This window comes from Microcaecilia unicolor, chromosome 2 (assembly GCF_901765095.1).
Source record: "Microcaecilia unicolor chromosome 2, aMicUni1.1, whole genome shotgun sequence".
NCBI lineage: Eukaryota > Metazoa > Chordata > Amphibia > Gymnophiona > Siphonopidae > Microcaecilia > Microcaecilia unicolor.
The window spans coordinates 43,178,569-43,200,392 of record NC_044032.1 but is presented as its reverse complement, the minus strand read 5'-3'; the positions used below and the strand labels follow the sequence as shown (position 1 = coordinate 43,200,392).

The 21,824-nt window shown below is 44.4% G+C and overlaps 1 protein-coding gene across 1 annotated transcript in view; it reads left to right on the top strand.

Moving 5' to 3' along the window:
• Positions 1 to 21,824, top strand: part of EPG5 (ectopic P-granules autophagy protein 5 homolog) — a 231,820-nt gene that overhangs the window by 51,659 nt on the left and 158,337 nt on the right. Inside the window, exons 13-15 of the mRNA XM_030192892.1 lie at positions 2,994 to 3,134; positions 14,558 to 14,722; positions 18,317 to 18,436. Coding sequence (XP_030048752.1) covers positions 2,994 to 3,134; positions 14,558 to 14,722; positions 18,317 to 18,436 — 426 coding nt within the window. The remainder of the gene's footprint in view (positions 1 to 2,993; positions 3,135 to 14,557; positions 14,723 to 18,316; positions 18,437 to 21,824) is intronic.

Here is a 21,824-nt window from a genome sequence, read left to right as displayed (position 1 = left end):
CTGGTTACAATACAAATGCTAGAAGTTTAAAAAGTAAGATAGAAGAGTGTGTCAGCACAGAATGAAGAGGTAGATAAAATAAGCATCTCAGAGACTGGGTAGATTTAGATAAGGAAAGTCTTGCCTCACCAATCTTCTACTAGTACTGGTGCGTTTTAATCTGTTTTATAAATTATATGGAAATAGGAATGATGAGTGAAGTGATCAAATTTGAGGATGAGACAAAATTATTCAGCTATAAAATTGGCTGCAGACTGTGAGAAATTGCAGGAGGACTTGAAAACTGGGCTTCTAAATGGCGGATAAAATTTAATGTAGTGCTAAGTGATGCATAATGAGAAGAATAACCCAAATTATACTGTAGCCACAGGATCATAGGTTCCACATTAGGGAAAATATCTAGGTGCCATTGTAGACAGTATGTTGAAATCTTCTGCTTGGTGGCCAAAAAAAAAAGGGCAAAACAGAATCCTTGGAATTATTAGAAAAGATAATAGGTAATAAAACAAATAATATTATATTCTGTAATGTTCCTCTAGACCAGCACAGGTAGGTTATGCATTCCTACCAGCATACGGAGACTGAGAACACACTGAACTTCAAGCAAGCTGGTATATAATCTGTGCAGCCCCCTGAAGGTCAGTCTGTTCTCAGTCTCAGCAGATAGTAGCAGTGGTAAGCTATGCAGTCCTGGTTGGTAGGCCCTAGGGCTTTTATTAAAACAAAACAAAAAAAAGACAGGAAAGCAAAGTTTGTTTTCGTCATTTGCAGATGAATCCAGAGAGTGGGTTGTGTCCATCTACCAGCAGGTGGAGATAGAGAGCACCAAACTGAAGTGCTATATGGGATGTCATGCTCCTAGCCCAGCCAGTATTTTCTATCTTCAGCAGGTGGATGGACGTCTCTCATGCTTCTGGCTTCTTGGCTGCTGGCCACTGTTCTGGGTGTAGTTCAGTGTAGCCTTGGGGTGCATGGCTGTGCAGAGCCGCCTTTAGGGGGTATGCCTGGTCACCCCAGGTCCCTCCCCTACCCTGGTCTCCTCTCTTGCCTTTCCTCCTTCCCAATTATCAAAAAAAGAAAAGAAAACGAAAAGTGCTTGATAAGGTTTGCAGTCAATGTACAGTTCCCATCTGTATGACTGGCTTGCGTTGGAGGTTTCTGATATTCTGATATCAGACTTTGGGCACAAGAGAGAGTGAAAGTCTTTTTCAATAACTGTCACTGACCTTCACGGAGCCCACGTCAGCGAATGCTGGGTGAGTGTTTATTTACTTGCAGCTTCCCGCATCGAGCCTTGTTTGCAAAGAAAAAAAAAGCCGATTAGTTAAGCGCTGCTGCCGCTGTAGTAAGTGGAGAGCAACTTTGGGTCAGTGTCGGGACGGTTGTATTGACTTGCCGAGGTCGGAAGACACAGGGCCTGAATCTTCGGTTGTTTCCCATGTGTCTGAGGCCTGAGGGGAATTTTCGGCTGCGGGGCACTGCGCACCCACCCATAGCAACGGCAGATCTTCACACTGCTCAGCTAATTCAATCAGTGGACTCGATCGAGGGGTCTTGTCGGGGGGGGGGGGGGGGGGGGGGGCTGCCGCGGTTCCTGTTCTACCCAGAGTTTATTTTATTATTACATAATGCATATTTGCTGCAACAATCTGGCCAGGCTACTGGTTTTTGGGCTTCTTTGGATCAGACCTTGCTGAGCACTGCCCCATTTCTGAAGGGGGGGTCCCTGTCTCCTCCATTGTCAGAGGCAGGTATTTTAGGGACCCAGGCTGCCATACAGGCACACCTGGAGTTGGAGGACAGTGAGCTGCCACAGGAGGAAGCCGATCACCCCACGGCGGTGAGTGTGTGCCATAACGAAGAACTTCCTTGCTTTATTATTAAGGCTCTGCAAGCTCTTAATATTGAATCCTTGGAACCCCTACTCTTTCAACCTCTAACCCTAAGATGGCCAGCATTTGAAAACCGCCAAGATATTTTCCAGTGCATGAAGCTATGTACAAGATCATATCTGCTCAGTGGGAGACACCTTCCACCTCAATGTGGGTGGCCAAGGCTATGGCTAGGCTTTATCCTTTGGCCCCAGCGGAACTGGATAAGATTTGGCTGCCTAAAGTGGATTCCTTGTTGACAGTGGTCACCAAGAAGACCACCCTTATGGTGTGTGGGGGGGGGGGGGGGGGGGGGGGAACTAAAGGATGTTCAGAATAGAGAGACTTATCTGCATGTGGATGTGTTCCAGTCCAGCTAACGAATAGTGAAGCTCTGGAATTTGTTGCCAGAGGATGTGGTATCAGCGGTTAGTGTTAGTGTATCTGGGTTTAAAAAATATTTTGATAAGTTCCTGGAGGAAATGTCCATAGTCTGCTATTGAGATAGACATGGAGAATGCCACTGCCTGTCCCAGGGATCAGTAGCGTTGAATGTTGCGGAAGCAGGATACTGGGCTAGATGGACCATTGGTCTCACCCAGTATGGCTTATGTTCTAATTCCATTGTACTGCCGACAGAAGGGGTGTTGACATTTCCTTGGTTATTCTGAAGCCTTTAGAGCATGCTGTTTCTACTGTGGCAGATTTTTTTTCTGTGAGATTAGAAGTTATCACTTTTATTGTGCTGCCTGTCGTCCCAAGGTAAATGAAATTGTAGCAAGTGCATATCGGTGGAAGTACATCTGTAGTCTGGCCTCTGATATTTTGCAGTTAAACTCCCAAGTGGTTGGCAAGAGGACTGAGTTTTTTGCCAGAGGTTCAGCCAGTTGAATAGAAGGTTTAGGAACTGGGACACTGGTATATACACCCTATAGGTAGGTAATGGAAATGACCCTTTGTGTCACTTATAGTCCATTAACACAATCTGCTGTACCCGTCACATCTGTTAGTCATGGGTATGAACTGCAAGGTCCTTGGTAATCACTTTTTTTCCTCAATGAATGTTCTGCAGTGCAGTCCTGACCTTACAGCTGAACATTTTAATCATTATCTTTTTCTTAGGTGGCCTATATTAACCTTTCCACAAGAGAGACTTTTTCAAAAGTGGGTCGAGAGCTCTTGGCAACAATTACAAGTACACACACTACAATGATTTCTGTACTTTTGGACTGTGTTCGAGAAACAATTGAAAAAGTTGGGATGGTAAGTTCATGTTTTCTAGCAGAGGTTCAGTAGTAGCCAAAAGTGGAAAACTTTGCTGGCTTTATATTTCTTAGCTTAATGCTGCTGTTTTTCCAGTAGTCTTTGCACTCAGAAATAAGTAGCTGTATTCATCTAACAAAAATCTTTGTCTCCAACCTCTGCCATCTCTTTTCCATACTCTTTCCTCATTACATCCCTTCCTTCCATCCCCTGGTTTATTCTGATATCTTCAATGACAAGATTTGGAAGATTATTTCTTGATTTCTGACTCTTTTGCAGTCACATCTGTCACATCTACCACTCTTCCTCTGTCTCTAGTTTTATGGATAACACTGACATCCTCCTGGCCCCCTCAGCCTGTAAATTTCAGGTTAACTTTGACTCTTATCTCCTTCTCTGCACATATCCAACAATGCTAAAACCTCTTTCTTTCTCTGTAATATCACCAAATTGCCCTTACCTTTCTGAATACACTGGCAAAACTCATATTCATATTTTGATCACCTTTCTTTTAGGCTGTGGTTATGTGCATCTCTCAGGTCTTCTGCTGAACCATCTCTCCCCAATTCAATCTGTTTAATATTCAGCTGCATTATTTATCTTCAGCAGTGTTACTACTCTCACATAACCCCTCAGTTATCAAGTCATCTCATTGCCTCCCTATTTGTTCCTGCTTGTAGTTCAAACTTCTCTTACTGACTGAGAAATGCATTCATTATGCAGCCCTTCCTTACTTTTTTCTTTTCCTATACTCTTCCTTGGCAACTCTCCTCATTGAGTAAGTTTCTCTTTTCTGTGTAGTTCTTTTCCACTGCCTATTCTGCACTGTTAATGCCATACACCTGGAATAGACTTCCTGAGTCAGGGCATTATATTCTCTCTCTGACCTTATTCAAATCCAGTATATTAAAAAAAAACACCTTAATGAGTCTGCTTTTAAATTTTAACGCCCTTATTCTCCTGTTTGTAACAATGTTAACCATTTTCTATAATAAATGAAACTTCTTATTTGTTCTATCTTGAATAGATTGTAAGCCTCACGGAGAAAGAACTCGTGTTTACAGTGCTGCATACGTCTAGGAGCATTATACAAATAAATGGCGGGGCTGGTGGTTGGGAGGCGGGGATAGTGCTGGGCAGACTTGTACGGTCTGTGCCAGAGCCGGTGGTTGGGAGGCAGGGCTGGTGGTTGGGAGGCGAGGATAGTGCTGGGCAGACTTATACGGTCTGTGCCAGAGCTGGTGGTGGGAAGCGGGGCTGGTGGTTGGGAGGCGGGGATAGTGCTGGGCAGACTTATACGGTCTGTGCCAGAGCCAGTGGTTGGGAGGCGGGGCTGGTGGTTGGGAGGCGGGGATAGTGCTGGGCAGACTTATACGGTCTGTGCCAGAGCTGGTGGTGGGAAGCGGGACTGGTGGTTGGGAGGCGGGGATAGTGCTGGACAGACTTGTACGGTCTGTGCCAGAGCCGGTGGTTGGGAGGCAGGGCTGGTGGTTGGGAGGTGAGTATAGTGCTGGGCAGACTTATACGGTCTGTGCCAGAGCCAGTGGTTGGGAGGAGGGGCAGGTGGTTGGGAGGTTGGGGATAGTGCTGGGCAGACTTATACGGTCTGTGCCCTGAAGAACACAGGTACAAATCAAAGTAGGGTATACACAAAAAGTAGCAAATATGAGTTATCTTGTTGGGCAGACTGGATGGACTTTTTCTGCCGTCATCTACTATGTTAGTTTCCAGTACAGCAGTACCCATCAGCTTTAAACATGCCCTGATGGCAGCATTTCTCAAAGATCCTTCATTTGCCTTAACTACTTCTTCCGTCCTTCTTCCGTTTGTAGCTAAACTACTGAAGCATTACATTTTATTAATTTATGTGCTATCTTCCCATTTTAAAAACAGTCTAAAACAGTGAACAGCTTATAAAGAAAAATAAAACATTTCTTAACATAATCATAGACATATAAAACTTATCTCTCCCCCCCCCCCACCCCAAACACCTGCATGATCCTCTTATCTCAGTTCTCTTGCATCTCAAGTCATCACTTCAGTCTGGCATTTGCCCTGTACATTCCATAGAACTTCTCGATGGCTGCTTGTTCCTCATCGTGCTAGACTAAGTGCTGCTTTTTTGAAACAGTATATTCTTGGCATTCTTTTCTCCCTTGGATTTCAGGACTCTTTTCTGTCTTTATTTTTTCTGATTTCACTCTCATAATATACAGTCTGGTGAATCCTTCTGCACGACTGTTCTGCTATTGACTGTGACCTGGGCCCCTTTCTCCTACCTTTGTTTCTTTGGTATTCTGCTCTCCTCCAACAGCTCTCACTACCATATTTATGCTGACGATGGTTGAATTTGGATCCAAATAGCCTGCTAGCTGACATTTCTGTTTAAAGACACGTTGTCTCATCCCAATACAGCACGGATAACTTTACAACTATCAACACCCCAGATCACACCCTCCCTATCTCAGACAGTCTGAAAATCCTTGGCGTGATGATAGACCGCAACCTGACACTAGACAAACAAGTGACATCCACAACTAAGAAAATGTTTTACTCTATGTGGAAACTTAAACGCGTGAAACAATTCTTCCCGAGGGAAACATTTCGCAACCTGATACAATCAATGGTATTAAGTCACTTGGATTACTGCAACTGAATCTATGCGGGTTGTAAAGAGCAAACGCTAAAGAAACTTCAAACCGCCCAGAACACGGCAGCCAGACTTATCTTCGGAAAACCCCGATTTGACAGCGCAAAACCACTCCGCGAAAAACTACACTGGCTCCCAATCAAAGAACGTCTTGCTTTCAAAATCTGCACAATGGTTCACAAAATAATATACGGTGAATCCCCAGGATATATGACAGACCTGATTGACCTACCAACCAGAAATACTTCAAAATCATCACGAACGTACCTAAACCTGCACTATCCAAGCTACAAAGGAATCAAATACAAATCAACTTACGCATCCAATTTCTCCTACATAAGCACACAATTGTGGAACGCACTTCCAAATGCCTTAAACACTACCTACGATCACCTGCACTTCCGGAGAACACTAAAAACTCACTTGTTCAAAAAGGCATACCCTGCCAACCCAACATAAAAGCCTAACCCTTGTGTATTTCCATCCCTTAGCCCCCGCCCCAGGGAGGGAAAACACAGATAAGGAAGAGAACTTAGACTCCATTAGGCGCAGCCAGTAAATTACCTTTTATTAGCATCTCACAGAGCCAAAAAAATACAAACAATAGTTCTCTCCCTGAAGCAGGTTGTCTGTCAGCAAATGCGCATCCTGAAAGACAAGGACTGCTCAGCTAACACTTCCCGGACATCACATATATATATACTGTTGCAAATTCCATTTCTCATAAATCATGTGATTTCCCATAAACTAGCACCATTAGGTTGCCTTATACCATATATGGATTGGTCATGTATTCTTTCAGTCTCTCCTGATGTGTTTGCACATGCACAGTCTGTGGCCATTGGTTAGTCAGTTATCAGTATAGCGTGCAGTTAGTCACAGAGCAAAAAATTACATAGAACAATACCCTTGTGTCCTCTCTCTGTCTATCTCCCTTAGCCCTCACACTGTGTCCTCAGCCTGTCAGCAACTGCCAAGGTTACCTTATATGAAAGGCATGATCTCAGCTCCCAGCTCCTGAGAAAAGCACTGTATGTTGCAAAGATAACTTGTTAGGCCATCTTGTGAGAACCAAACTGACAGTACAGGCCTTAGGCCTAGCCCTTAGTAACAGGCCTAAAAAGAGGAAAGAATATACACCCTGCATTACAACAAAACCGTAATACAACATGGCTACAACAGAACAAAAGACATCATGGACACAACACAATTCTTCCGAGTACGACGCCTCAATGTGACCATACCACACGAACATTATCCCATCTCATGTGGCTATACCACATGAATCTTATCTCTAAATCACTTTGTATTTAAGTACACCAGAGTCTGCAATTGCATCTCCGGCACTATGTAAGCCACAATGAGCCTGCAACTAGGTTCGAAAATGTGGGATACAAATGTAACAAATAAATAAAATACTCTAATCAGAAGTCTAGGGAATATTGCACCAGGATGGGCACTTAGCCATGCACGGAATGTAAGGATAAAGAAGTAAGGAGAGCTTTATTTTATATTAATTAATTAGGAACTTCCTATATAATAAAACGCACCTCCAACGTTCTGAAGCTGACTCCATGGCAGTGAAAGGTTGAAGGGTTTGTGCTGCCTCTAATGCTATATCCATCTCCTGAATTGATGTCGCGTACTTCCAGGTTTGTCACAAACAGCACTGACCAACCACAGGATAGTAGCACGAGGCACAACCTCAACGTCTATAGCCTTCCCTTCCAGTTCGTTCCCTCAGAGTCCTGCCCTCGCGTAAAGAGGAAATGACGTCAGCAGGCAGGACTCAGTGGGAACGAAGTCAAAGGGAAGGCTACAGACAGGCAGGGCTTTCAAAGACGCGGCCGCTTCAACGGAGGTAAACGGAACGAGGAGAATCGATGGGTGGCTGGAGGGGGGGCAGGGGAGCGAGGAGAATCTCTGGGTGGCTGGAGGGGAAGCAGGGGAGAGAGGACAATCGCTGGGTGCCTGGAGGGGGGGCAGGGGAGATAGGAAAATCGATGGGTGGCTGGAGGGGGGCAGAGGAGATAGGACAATCGCTGGGTGGCTGGAGGGGGGCAGGGGAGAGAGGAGAATCGCTGGAGGGGGGGCAAGGGAGAGAGGAGAATCGGTGGGTGGCTGGAGGGGGGGGCAGGGGAGAGAACAGCATCGGTGGGTGGCTGGAGGGGGGGCAAGGGAAAAAAGAGAATCGCTGGGTGGCTGGAGGGGGGGGCAGGGGAGAGAGGAGAATCGCTGGGTGGCTGGAGGGGGGCAGGGGAGAGAGGAGAATCACTGGGTGGCTGGAGGGGGAGCAGGGGATAGAGGAGACTCACTGGGTGGCTGGAGGGGGAGCAGGGGAGAGAGGAGAATTACTGGGTGGCTGGAGGGGGGGGGCAGGGGGGAGAGAGGAGAATCGCTGGGTGGCTGGAGGGGGAGCAGGGGACAGTGGGGAGACACGCGCACCCAGCGGTCTTACTCTCGCTCTGTCACACACACACACTCGCACATTCACTCTCTCTCACACACACTGTCTCAAACATACACACTCCAAGAAAAACCTTGCTAGCACCCGTTTCATTTGTGTCAGAAACGGGCCTGTTTTACTAGTAAGTCTATAAAATGCTCCAAGGACCTCAGGCCCAGTGTTTTTGCTCAGCAGTCTTTGGAGTTGTTTCTAAGTAATCCTGGGCTACTACTATATCAAAAGATTTAGTAAATAATTAGAAATTTCCATTACGTAGCTTCCCACTATTCCAGAACCTGTGGGATAGTTGTGTCCATCAACCAGCAGGTGCAGATAGAGAACTAAAAACTGAGCTGAGACCTCTCTCTCTTGGCATCCAGTCTAGCTTCTTGGTATTTTCTGTCTCCAGCAGGTGGATGGACACACTTTTCAACTTTTGGTTCTGAGTGATTTGCTACTGGTCCAGTTGGCCATCTGGTCCCCAGTTGAGATTTGCGTGTGGCTTGACTCTGCAAAGTCATATCTAGAGGTCTTCACATCCCTGTCTCTGGTGCCCTGTGATTTAATTCTTCCCTGCCTTCACCTCTCCCCTGTTTCCTTTGGAGCTGTCCATTTCTAGCACAACAACCTTAAAAGGAAAAAAAGAAAAAGAAAGGAGAAGGAAAAAGGTTTACAGGAAAATGTGGGACAGAGTATCAGTCCTGATTCTTTCTCATCTGGGGTAAGACTTGTGGAGACTGAGAGCTTGGGAGGAGCAGCCGGCAGTGTTAAGGCCAGCTAAGGTTTGACTCAGAACTGTTTGGTACAGAAGAGGGATCCTGAATTGCCACTAGAGACTGTGTTGTGCAGTGCTTGTGCCAGTTGGGGTGAATGGCAACTCCCGTGGAGGAAGCTAGTTGGTTTTCCCACTTTGGGACCCACCTGCTATCATCGGGGCATTGCAGTGCATGCAAGGTGGGAAGCCCATGGGACATGGGGGAAATGGTCAGTGGCAGCATGTCTTCGGATTTGGTGTAGCATCAGAATAAGCAGGGGACTTCGGGCTCTCTGGCAGGGCTGATTCGCAGTTTGATGCTATCAATAGAAATCAAACAAAATAAAACATGGAAAAGAAAATAAGATGATACCTTTTTTATTGGACACAGTTTGATGCAGAAGAGCGCGGGAACGTGTGCCATTTTGTCAGGGCCAACTGGCAGTGAGCAACAGCCTCTGATCACGGGTGGAGCACAGCCACCATTTTGAAACCTCAGGGCCTGACAGAGCATTTAGCTGCATTGGTATCTTTGTTTTCTTCAGTTTATATCGCTCTTACACCAGGCTTATTTACTGAAGCAGGGACAGTCAGAGTTTCTGTAAGTTGCTTCAGTTTCTTGTCCCGCTGCTGGATATCTGTCTCTGCTTCTTCCTCCTTATCTGATGTGACCTTTAGTCTATTTAGAGGAGCCATCATTGAAGGAGCCATTAGAGAAGGGAGAGCTCCCTCTTGAGGAGGGGGTTGATCTGAAAGTACTGAGGTTGTTTCATAAAGAGGAGCTCAGTACTCATATTTCTGAGGCATTGGTGGTGCTTTCCATTGAGGAGTCTTCTGCTTCTGTATCAGGAGTTCAATCTTCATTGATCATGAGTGAGCTTAGAGGTCCTTCTAAGGCCTTTCTGATGCATCCAGACATTCAAGGCCTGATTACAGTAGAATGTGTCTCACTAGATGCGGGCCTGGGAGTGGGAAGAGCCATGGCTCACCGCTCCTCATTGTTTCCAGAGGAGAAAGAGAAATTGCAGCTTCCTAGGGTACACTCCCTTGTTATGGTGGTGACTAAAAAGACCATCTTGCTGTTGGAAGGGGCATGGCCCTAAATGACCTAAAGGATTGGAAGCTAGAAGGCTCACTGAAACAAGCCTTTGAAGTGGCCTCTTTGGGCCTTCAAGTGACAGTGTGCAGCTTGTTCTTGGCAAGAGCATGCCTGAAGTGGCATTAGCAATCTGCAACACAAAACAGGCACCATAATGCCCAGTTGGAAGTGGGGTTGGCCTATTTGGTGGATACTGTTTATGATGTGTAACTGGTTATGTTCCGTAGTATGTTTTTGGCTGTCATGGCACTTTGGCAACTCTGGTTGTGGCATTGGGCAGTAGATGCAGTCATGTCTAGTTAAAATGCCCATTTGGGGCAAGTAGCTATTTGGAGAAGATCTCAGTAACATGGTGAAAGAACTGGGGGAAACTAAGCCACAGTGGTCACCAGAAAATGAGCTGAAAGCCTCTGGTCATCCGTCTTCAGGAAGTTCTTGATGTCAATTTTGAGACAGCAGATAATACAGGCCTTGTATTCGGTAATATGGCCGGAAGTCCCACTTTCAGGCACGCCAGTCTTCCTTTTGTGCAGACAGATAGTCCTCCTCTCAGTTAGCTAGAGCACCCAATGCCTCCAGAGTTTTACAATGATTTGAGGCTGGTCCACTCTTCTCTTCCTCCGGTGGGAGGACATCATCAGGAATTTCGGAAAGGGTGGGCCAAAATCAGTTCAGATCAGTGGGTTCTGGATATTCTTACAGAAGGTTACAAGTTGGAGTTCTCCCGCATGGTTGCTTCTTTCTTCTTGAAGTCTTGTCAAAAAGGAACCAAGGCGGTCGAAGTTCAGGCCACCATAGATTCCTTGCAGGCATTCTGGGCCATTGTTTCAGTTCCTCAAGCCAAACAGGGTCAAGGCAGATATTCCATCTATGCCATTTGTTTCAGAGAAGGAAGGCACCTTTCATCCGGTCTTAGATCTCAAAGGTCTAAACTTTTGCCTCCAAGTGTTCTGCTTTCACATGCAAACATTAAGAGCAGTCATAGCCTTGGTTCAAGCGAGAAAATTTCTCACTGCCCTTGATCTCAATTAAGTGTACTTACATGTACCCATATGGCTGCCGTATAAGAAGTTTCTACGTTTTATGGTGCTGGGCTGTCACTTCCAGTTCATTGTTTTGTTTCACCATGGCACCAAGAACGTTTGCCAAGTTTATGGTGATGCCTTCCTTTGGCACCAGGGAATCAGTGTTTACCCATATTTTGACAACTTGCTCATTCGTGTGCCATCCTATTCGGACAGCTTGACAGTGACAGACAGACTTGTCCATCTTCATCGGTCAGGTTGGGTGATCAGTTTTGAGAAGAGCAGACTAACCCCGTCACAGATCCTGGAGTATCTGGGCGTTCTATTCGACACAGCAAGGGAGAGGCTCTTTCTCACGCAGCACAGGAGGTTGAAGCTGGTTCAACAGATTTGTCTTCTCCTCAGTCAAGACAGACCCAGGGTCTGGAACTACATCCAGGTTCTGGGGTCAGTGACAGCAGCAATGGAAGTGGTGCCATGGACAAGGGCTCATATTTGTCATTTCAGGAATTTTTCTTTGCTGCTGGTCTCCAGTGTCACACAAGTATGACCTTCATTTTCCTTGGTCGCTGGTTGCCAGACAGAGTATGCAGTGGTGGTTTTCACCCAGGAATTTACTTTTGGAGCTCTCTTTCCAATAACACAGTGTGGAATGAATTATTTTATTTATTTATTGCATTTGTATCCCACATTTTCCCACCTATTTGCAGGCTCAATGTGACTTATGTGATTTTGCTCTCTTTCTGGCGAGGTCTGGGTCCAAGCTTTCTCCAACAATACGACAGTGGTGGCTTCTGTTAACAAGCAAGTTGGGATCCATAGTCATCTGATGGTGGTGGAGGTGGCTTCCCTCGTGACTGGAGGGAGAAAAATCTTCTCTGCTTGTTGGCAGCTCTCATTGCTGGGTCCTTGAATGTGGAGGTGGACTTTCTCAGCAGGCAGTCCTTGGGCCTGGGAGAATGGGACCTATCCAGCCAGGGTTTTGTGTTGATAGTGGACTGATGGGATTCTCTGCTTCTGGACTTAAAGTGCCCAAGTTATTCAACTGTTGGAAAGAACTGGGCTCGATGCCCTACTGCAGCCCTTGCCTGAGACACATCTAGGTTATGTCTTCCCTCCTTGGCCCATGGTAGGCCACACATTGAAAAGGATTACATTGCACTGGGGTCAAATAATACTTGTAGCCCTAGATTGAGCATGGAGGCCATGGTATGCGGACCTGATTCAACTGCTGGATGGGAATCCTCTCAGTCTTCTGCATTTAGACGGCCTACTGAAGCAAGGTCTGGGGATCATGGAGGATCTGTGCCCCTTTGGTCTTAAGGCTTAGCCATTGAAAGGGCTCGGTGAGACAAAAAAACTTCTGATTCGGTCATTACTATCTTACTTCAGGCTCGGAAACGTTCTACGTCCATGGAGTGTGTGAGGGTATTGGGGACACTTGAGGGCTGGTGTTCTGAGCACGGACATTCTTCCTTCTCCGCTCAGTTCACGCACATCCTAGCGTTTCTCTAGGCAGGTTTTCAGAAAGGTTTTATATTTGGTTCTCTAAAAGTTCAGGTTGTGGCTTTGGCCTGTTTCTGAGGCTTACTACAGAAGACATCTCTTGTGGTTCATCTGGATATTGTTCAATTCTTACGGGGAGCAGGTTGCTTGTGGCCTCCCTTTTTGTAAGCTGAGTCCAGAGTGCAACCTTAATTTAGTCCTTCAGGCTATTCAGAAGCCTCCTTCTGAGCCACTTTGGAAAGTTTCCTTGAAAGATCTTATGATAAAGACAGTATTCTTAGTGACATTTGCGTCAGCACGTAGGGTTTTGAAGCTTCAGGCTCTTGTCGGGATCTCTTTCTCTGCTTTTTGGAGATAGGGGTCTTCCTTTGTATGGATCCTTCCTTTATTCCAAAAGTGGTTTCACGTTTCATCTCAACCAATCTGTGAAGCTTCCGCCCTTTCGCAGAGAGGACATAGATGCTCTGTATTCTTCCTTGAGGCTTCTCGATGTGCATAGAGTCTTCATTAGATATCTGGAAGTCAAGAATGAGTTTCACAAATTGGACAGACTTACAGTGCTTTTTAGTATGCACAGGCTTGACTTCATGGCATCCAAGCTCACAGTTGGTAGATGGCTGTAGGAGAACATTGCATCAGCTTATTTGCTTGTGAGGAAGCATGCTCCTTAGGCCTTGTGGGCTCATTCTACAAGGCATACAGTGACATCCTGGGTGGAGATATCCTGGGGCAGGGAGGAGCAAAATACCCCGGTCCCAGCCTCAAAGGTGGGGCCCAGCACAGTCTAGCTTCTTCCTGTCTGCCTGCCTGCCTGCTTCTGGGTGTGTCTCTCTCCTGCTTGTGAGTGTTGGGACCCGGATGACTGCATTAATGCGATAACCTGGGTGACCCGTGTTATTGCGCCTGGGTGACCCGTGTTATTGCGTTAATGCAATCATCTGGGTCCCAGCACACAGGAGCAGGAGACGACAGACCGAAGGAGGAGCAGTCAGACACAGCAAGGTAAGGGTGTGGGGGTGGTGGCTCGAGTGTGTGGGAAATGGTGTGGCAGTGGCCCAGGTAGGAGGGGGTGGTTCTGCCCCTGGCTCAGCGGTGTCTCTCAGCGGCCCTGACTGTCTTCAGATATTTGCAAGGCAGTGACGTGGTCGACGCTGCATACCTTTGCCAAGCACTACAGGGTCGACATTGTGGCACGCTCGGAAGTCTGTTTTGGGGCTTCGGTTTTCAGGACAGTGGTTCCAGGATCCCACCCTCTCTATGGATAGCTTTTAAACATCCCACATGTTGTGGAATAGTGGGAGGCTAAGTAATGGAAGGAAAAATGAGGTATTACCTGATAATTTTCTTTCCATTATTCCTTCCCACTATTCCAGAGGCCCACCTGAGGTGTCTGTGATGTTTGGTTGGTGCAAAGTAATAGGTCAGATAATGACTGTCGGCTTGCATGGTGCTTCTTGCATATCTCTTGTTCTCTACAAGTTGTCCAGAGATGAGAGAGATCCACACATGTTTGCTCATCTGGTTAGTATTAGATTAGCAAGTTGTTTAAGGTTGTTGTGTTTATTCTGACTTTCTCCTTACAGCTTTTCTAAGTAAATACGGAGGAGCTAGACTGGATTTCAAGAGAGAGCTCAGTTCTCTTTCTCCACTTGTTTGTTGATTGTCACAACTATTCCACAGGTTCTGGAATAGTGGGAAGGACTAATGGGAAGAAAATTATCAGGTAAGACCTAATTTCTTCGTAGTTCCTTATCTGCCTTTATCCCCCATTGTCATATTGTGACATGCTCATTTTCATGAATCTCTATTACTCAGACTGTATTGGGTAAAGGTCACTTCATAAACCAAAATACTGTATTTCTTATGCTGTTCTACAAAGATAGTAAAATGGCCCTTTCTTTGTCAGATCTTTAGTTCTTGACTTTGTTTTTGTTTTACATCAGGTCTCGTTATACTTATTTAAAGAATTACCATTGCATCTTTGGATTCCAACCCCATTGGAGATGGCTGTCATCCGGGACTGGCTGCTGAACTACCAGTTAACTGAAGTGGAGAATAAGCTGGCCTGTATTATTCTTGAAGGCTTGAACTGGGGATTTACTGAACAGGTGTGACTTGAAAACCTGAAAATGTAACTTTGAAGTTGCTAGAACTGTTTCTAGATGTTTCCAGATATTCTTTATAATACATAGTTTGCTACTTTGGCTTTCATAAGTCATGTGACATACGTAGCTTCTGGATAGAAGGAGCATGAGAAGGGACAGTACAGGTATAAGGTAACATACTTATAGTCCTTGAATCTCTACAAACAAGCCCAAGTTGGTTACTCAGCCAGTTTTCACTTTTAATTGGCATAGATTTAATGGTGAAAGGGATGCCTGTATGGATAATATTGCAGGGGATGCTGGATTGGTGCAATGTGAACTCATAAAAGATGCAGGGGGGAAATAGTTACCAACTACAGAAGGGTAATGAATAAAAAAAAAAAAAACAAGTGTAGTACAGTTGTTGAGCCTGAGTATGACTTACAAAGTTTATTGGGCTTGTAGATGCTTGAGAAGGGTAAGGCAGTGGTTTTTCAGTAGCATTTGTAGGAGCACTCTGTCAATTTTGATTTTTGTAGTTTTTATACATTTGATACTTGTATACATCGCTCTGGTGGCTAGATCCATAGTATGCAAATTTTTCATACATAGTTATTATGGAACATCTGAAAACAGTTTTGTTTAGGGTGGATTCAGAACTGCTGGGTTAAGAATATATTTATTTATTTGTAGCATTGTATCCCACATTTTCCCACCAATTTGCAGGCGCAATGTGGCTTACATTTGCCGTAATGGCGGTTGCCATTTCCGGGTAACAGAATTACAAATGGTATTGCGTTCAGGTGCATACATACATGGTAACATACATGGAACATAACATGTATGAACAGGTTATGGTATATATATATATATATACCATGTGCATACATACATGGTAAAGAAGAGTTCAATATGGTATTGCATGAAGGTTACTGAGTAATAAATTGGATTGTAACATACCATTGGTCATCTAGTGATACTGCTTGATCATTCATAGCAAAGAGGATAGTCAGTCATGTGATAAGAGTTTGGTTTTGTGTAGATTGTGTAAAATGTTATTGTTTAGTGTTTAAGATGGATGTTTATGGTATGCCTTCTTGAAAAGCTCTGCTTTCAGTAGCCTTCTGAAGATGTTTAGGTTTTGCGTTGTTTTTATGGCCTTCGTAGTGCATTCCATAGCTGCGTACAGATGTATGTGAAACTGGTCACGTATGTGGATTTATATTTTAGCCCTTTGCAGTTAGGATAGTGGAGATTGAGGAATGTGCGTGATGATCTTTTTGAGTTCCTAATAGGCAAGTCTATAAGATCTGACATGTAGGTCGGGGCTTCCCCGTAGGCAATTTTGTGGACCAGGGTGCAAACTTTGAACGCAATTTGTTCTTTTAGTGGGAGCCAGTGTAGTTTTTCTCTTAGGGGTTTTGCGCTTTCGTATTTCGCTTTCCCAAATATGAGTCTGGCTGCTGTGTTTTGAGCGGTTTGAAGCTTCTTAATGATTTGTTCTTTGCATCCGGCATAGATGGCATTGCAGTAGTCTAGATGACTTAGCACCATTAATTGTACTAGGCTGCAGAAGACTTCCCTTGGGAAGAAAGGTTTGATTCTTTTAAGTTTCCACATTGAGTAGAACATTTTCTTTGCTGTATTTTTCGCATGGTCTTCGAGTGTGAGATTTCGGTCAATTGTAACTCCCAGTATTTTCAGACTGTCTGAGACCGGAAGTGTGTAGTCTGGGGTGTTTATGGTATTGGTTTTGTTTGTGTTGTATTGTGAGAACAGGATGAGACATTGTGTTTTTTTCTGCGTTTAGCTTTAATTGGAATGCATCCACCCATGAGTTCATTGTTTGGAGGCTGTGTGTGATTTCATTTGTGATTTCGGTTATGTCTTGTTTGCACAGGATGTGTATCGTGACTTCGTCTGCATAGATGTACGTGTTGAATCCTTGGTTGGATAATGATTTGGCTAAAGGTGTCATCATTAAGTTAAAAAGGGTTGGTGAGAGCGGTGATCCTTGTGGTATTCCACATTCAGGTTTCCTGGAATTGCAAGCGATCTGGAACGCTCTAAAGGCTTTCAGAGACCGGCTGTCCAACCAAATCATATTGATTCAGACAGACAATCAGGTTGCCATGTATTACACCAACAAGCAGGGGGGCACCGGATCTCGCCCTCTGTGTCAGGAAGCCGTTTAGATGTGGCTTTGGGCGCGCTGTCACAGCATGTTTCTGCAAGCCACTTATCTGGCAGGCGTAAACAAGTCATTTTTATAAATATGTTAGAAAGCAGCGATCTCAGCTATTCAGCCTATTCAGAACCCCACTATTCAGCCTTCTCCATTGATGGACTGAACATTAGATGCCTTTGACACTTTTATTGGACTGGTTCTTCTGTTTTATTGTCTTGCTGTTTCACTTTGGTGGTTGTTACATGGGGTTCCATCCTTCTATGTTTGATCTGTCACAAACTCAGCCATAAAATATATGGGACCATTTACTATGTGTCAACATATCATTGAACTGTCAGTGATGTATCTATCTATTTATGCAGATTGATTATTCATATACTTGGGCCATCTTATAATGTCAATGTTTTTCCAGGTCATTCCACTTTGATAATTTTGAGACATGTCCATTGATTAGTCATATGAATGCCGGTATATGTTTGAGTGGTTTTGTTTTTAGAAACAATCATGCTAAGTGATGTATTATTGTAATAAATGTGTTGATTTTGTGCCCTAATGCAATTACTGATATGTCCCCAAACACCTTGGTCTTGGGCAGATAAGATTTTTTTTATATGTACTTGTATGTTCATAGTTGTAAAGTCATTTAAAATTTGTATTCATTATTTTGTTTTTTTTTTGTTTTATAAATATATCAATGTAGACGCAGAGAAGTAGCATGATCAACAGCATGATCAAAATTATTTCTTAGAAGTCTTGGCAAGAAAGAAATGTTGGGCTTTTTGTTTTTAGTTTTAGATTTTCAACACATCTATTCTATTTACTTATATTCTTTCCAAGTGTCTGATATATTTATAACACAGAGCGCCCATGAAGTGGAGAAATGAAATCTGCTATGGAAAGACCAATGTAGAAGCAGAGAAGCAGCGTGATCAACAGGACTCTTCCAAAAACCAAGAAGACGTGATGAGGAAGTACTGTCTTTATTCAATACTAAAAATGGACTCGACACGGCACCGTGTTTCGTCCATTTTTAGTATTGAATAAAGACAGTACTTCCTCATCACGTCTTCTTGGTTTTTGGAAGAGTCCTGTTGATCACGCTGCTTCTCTGCTTCTACATTGGTCTTTCCATAGCAGATTTCATTTCTCCACTTCATGGGCGCTCTGTGTTATAAATATATCAGACACTTGAAAAGAATATAAGTAAATAGAATAGATGTGTTGAAAATCTAAAACTAAAAACAAAAAGCCCAACATTTCTTTCTTGCCAAGACTTCTAAGAAATAATTTTTGCTTTTGTATGAATAAAAAATATCTTGCTTTGTTGATGCAGATCAGTTGACAGTAAATTAAAGAACTGATGTTTCATGTGTGGTTTTGCATGGAAAGGATCAGCATGTGCAATATTTTTTTTCTTCCTTTCACAAAAGAACATACACCATCTTGAGCCGTCCCTGCATACTGAAGTTGCTCTAATGGTTCTAGAAGCATATCAGAAATACATCACTGAAAAGCCTTATGGTGGATTAATATCAGAAAGCATCAAACAGGTATTCTGTTTTCAACCTCTGTTTAGTTCTCTTGAGTATACAGCATTAGTTAATAGAAAAAAGCAGAACTTTGGCTTTCTGCAGTGGTTACAAAACTTAGGTCATTTTTTACTACCAATAGCAAGTGGGGAAAAACTAGTTCTCAAGAAGGTCTGATAACCACATATGTGCTAACTTGATGTCCTGAACACCAAACATACTGGAGGATCCCAAGGGCTGAGCTTGAATTGTGAAGTCATTACTGACTTAGGGCTACAGTATGTATGAAGGATAACATTGCTGTAGTGAACCTCTGCATAACATAAGTGGAAGAGGCAAAACGAAAGAGGAGGGATGCAGAAAAACTTCATACAGCTAGTTGGGGGGGGGGGGGGGGGGGGGACACTTCCGCATTAATTGTAATTATTAATTCTCTCTCTCTGTGGAATGGGGCCATTGGGCCTATGGCCCTACCATTTTATTTTTACCCAGCACAACATTAGTAACTAGAGAATGACGCTGGGACAGTTTGTGCCTGTCCTGTCCCCTCATCTGCAGAAGCCTCAAAACATGTATGATTTTATATTTAAATCTTAGTATAAAAATGAACAATATTATTTTCAACTGTTATTTTTAAATCACAAATAAAAAATAGCAATATGCAATAATAATAATCCCACCCCCACCCTTCCAACCCCAGCAATAGCTGGGTTCTACTACCCCAAAGAAACCTAATCCACCCTGTTAAAATGTCCTGGGGTACAAAATACAACCTGCTCTATGCCTTGGGGAGAGAAATATACCCTACGAAGCACTGTTATGACTGGTGTTCGGGTGGTGGGGCTAGTTCTGGGCAAGACTTCTACGGTCTGTGTCCTGAAAATGGCAGATACAAATCAAGGTAAGGTATACACAAGAAGTAGCACATATGAGTTTATCTTGTTGGGCAGACTAGATGGACCGTGCAGGTCTTTTTCTGCCGTCATCTACTATGTTACTATGTTACAGTATTTGATATGCATTAAGGGAATAGCACATTGGCAAAATGTGTTATTTGCTCTTAAAGAACAACTTTTAGCACAGTGCATGTTAAGTAATAATGACTTCTCCGAGGACAAGCAGGCTGCTTGTTCTCACATGTGGGGTCGACGTCCACTTCGGCCCAGGAATTGGCATTTTGCAAGCAAAATAAAAAAGAAAGTTTTGCCAGAACCTTCTGGTGCGCGTGGACCGATTTCCCGCCCGTCGTCTGAGCGCATTCCCTCAGTTTTCTTTTTTCCACGTTGAGGTGCGGTAGGTTTTTTTTCTCCGCTCCTCTCAGGGCCAGGAAAAGAGTCTTCACAAATTTTTCGCTATTTTGTTTTAATTTCTCTTTATTATTGTCAGTTTTCAAAAAAGAAATCCCATAGTGTCTTTTAGGTTTCTTCACTTTTTCAAGTTTCCTTTGTTTTTCGACACGGCCAGGTTATTCCCTTATTTTTTGTGCCATTTTTTCTTTTAACAAGCACAATCGCGTCTTTTGATTTCGCCAAAGCCGTTTTTCCTTCTATGTCACCAAGGCACCCAGCGGCTTCAAACGTTGTACTTGGTGCAACTGGACCATCTCAGGTACTGATACCCATGCCTGGTGTATGGGCCCGATCATAGCCCAGCCGCTTGTAGTCTGTGTCTTCGTATGAAGAAACGGACCCAAGCATCTCGAAAAGCCCAACAAGAAAAGCTTTTTGGGGCTCGGTCTGGTCCTTCGACATCGGTACCGAGGTCGTCGACGTTGGGAGCGGAGGTAATGGCTGCTGAAAGACCAATTCACGCTGGGAGCAGTGAGGCATCGAGTGGGTCTCCATCTGCCTCGAGGCCTCCTGTTATGCAGGCCCCCCAGGACCGACCTTCGGCGGACTCGGCCCCGAGGAGACGTGAGGATTCCACATCCTCTTCATCGGTACCGAGGAGTCTCGATGATGGGCGTTGAGCGAAGGCAAAGAAGCATTGTCATCGTTCTCCTTTGACACACGGTGCTGAGAGCTCTGGGGCGTCGAGGGAATCTGCACCCGACAAGCGTCGGTGCCGAGAGAATCGCTTCCCCTCTATTCAGGAGGTGCCGATGTGTCGGTCTTCTGGCAGCCTCTACAGATTCTGCCACCGGCTCCTTTACTGACCCTGCAGCCTTCAACGTTGGCTCTCGAAGAGCACATCAGGGCCCTGCTTCCAGAGCTTCTGGAAGGATTGCTATGCCAGTCTGCTTCAGTGTTGGGGGTGCTTGCGCCTTCCTTACTGTCTGCTGCAGCTGCATCTGGCCCTTTGCCTGTGGTGAGTTCCCCGACCTCGGTGCCACCTGCGGCATCGGTGTCTGCGCGCCAGAAGACTCTGGCAAAACTTTTTTTATATTTTGCTTGCAAAATGCCGATTCCTGGGCCGACGCGGATGTCGACCCCCACATGTGAGAACAATCAGCCTGCTGTCCTCGGAGAATACTTGCTACAGGTAAATATCTTCGCTTTACAAGTGTGTAGATTCGTCTTTATTATGCTAAATGAGTAGTACAGCTTGTGTTTAACTTCACAAGCTGTTCTATTTACTGAAAGATGTCATCACCTTTCAGCTAGCATTCCTTCTTCTCTGGGAGCATTGGACTGCTAATGTATAGCTCTGTGCTCCCAGGGAAGCTTTTAAAGGGGGAAAAATTACTCCTTCCTCCCCCCCCCCCCCCCCCCCCCCGTGTTCCCTGATACCATGTTCCTCCAGCCATACGATCCTCCCCCTGTCCCCTGATGGTGCCTCAGCATTCACCAGGGACCTCTCTGGTGGCTAGTGGGATGTGGGATGAGCAGGAATGATCTCTGAGCACTCCTGTCCCAGCAGTTCCTGGCTTCAAGATGCCATTTATGATGGTACTACATCTAGGAGGTCATGTTGCCCTTGGCACTATCAGTTAAGCAGGCCTAAACTGAAGTGATAATTTATCTGTATAGGAGCTGAATATTTTCTGTATTCAGAAATTTTTAAAGCCTGCTCTCTTCCCCAAACCCAGCCCCACAATACACAGATAGTATTAGGCCACTCAGAGTCAGATTTTTGGCTCAATACTATTTGTATAATAAAAATAAAACATGTGGATCGTGAAGTTATACATTTACTGTCACTGATGAACTTACAATTTAGTTTTAGTACCAGGCTGAAAGACTATGGATTTTCATATTACAATCTGATAGATAAATTAACATGTGTAAGCAAGATCTTTCTGGTTATAATCCACATTTTCTTACAAAATGGTTGAACATTACCACAGTATTATAAAATATAATCAAGAGTACCCACTTGTGTTGAACAAGAACAATGTGTATTAGAATGAGAGATGTTAACTCTAAGTAATAGAGCAGGGGTCCATAGAGCTCAGTGAGCTATATAATAG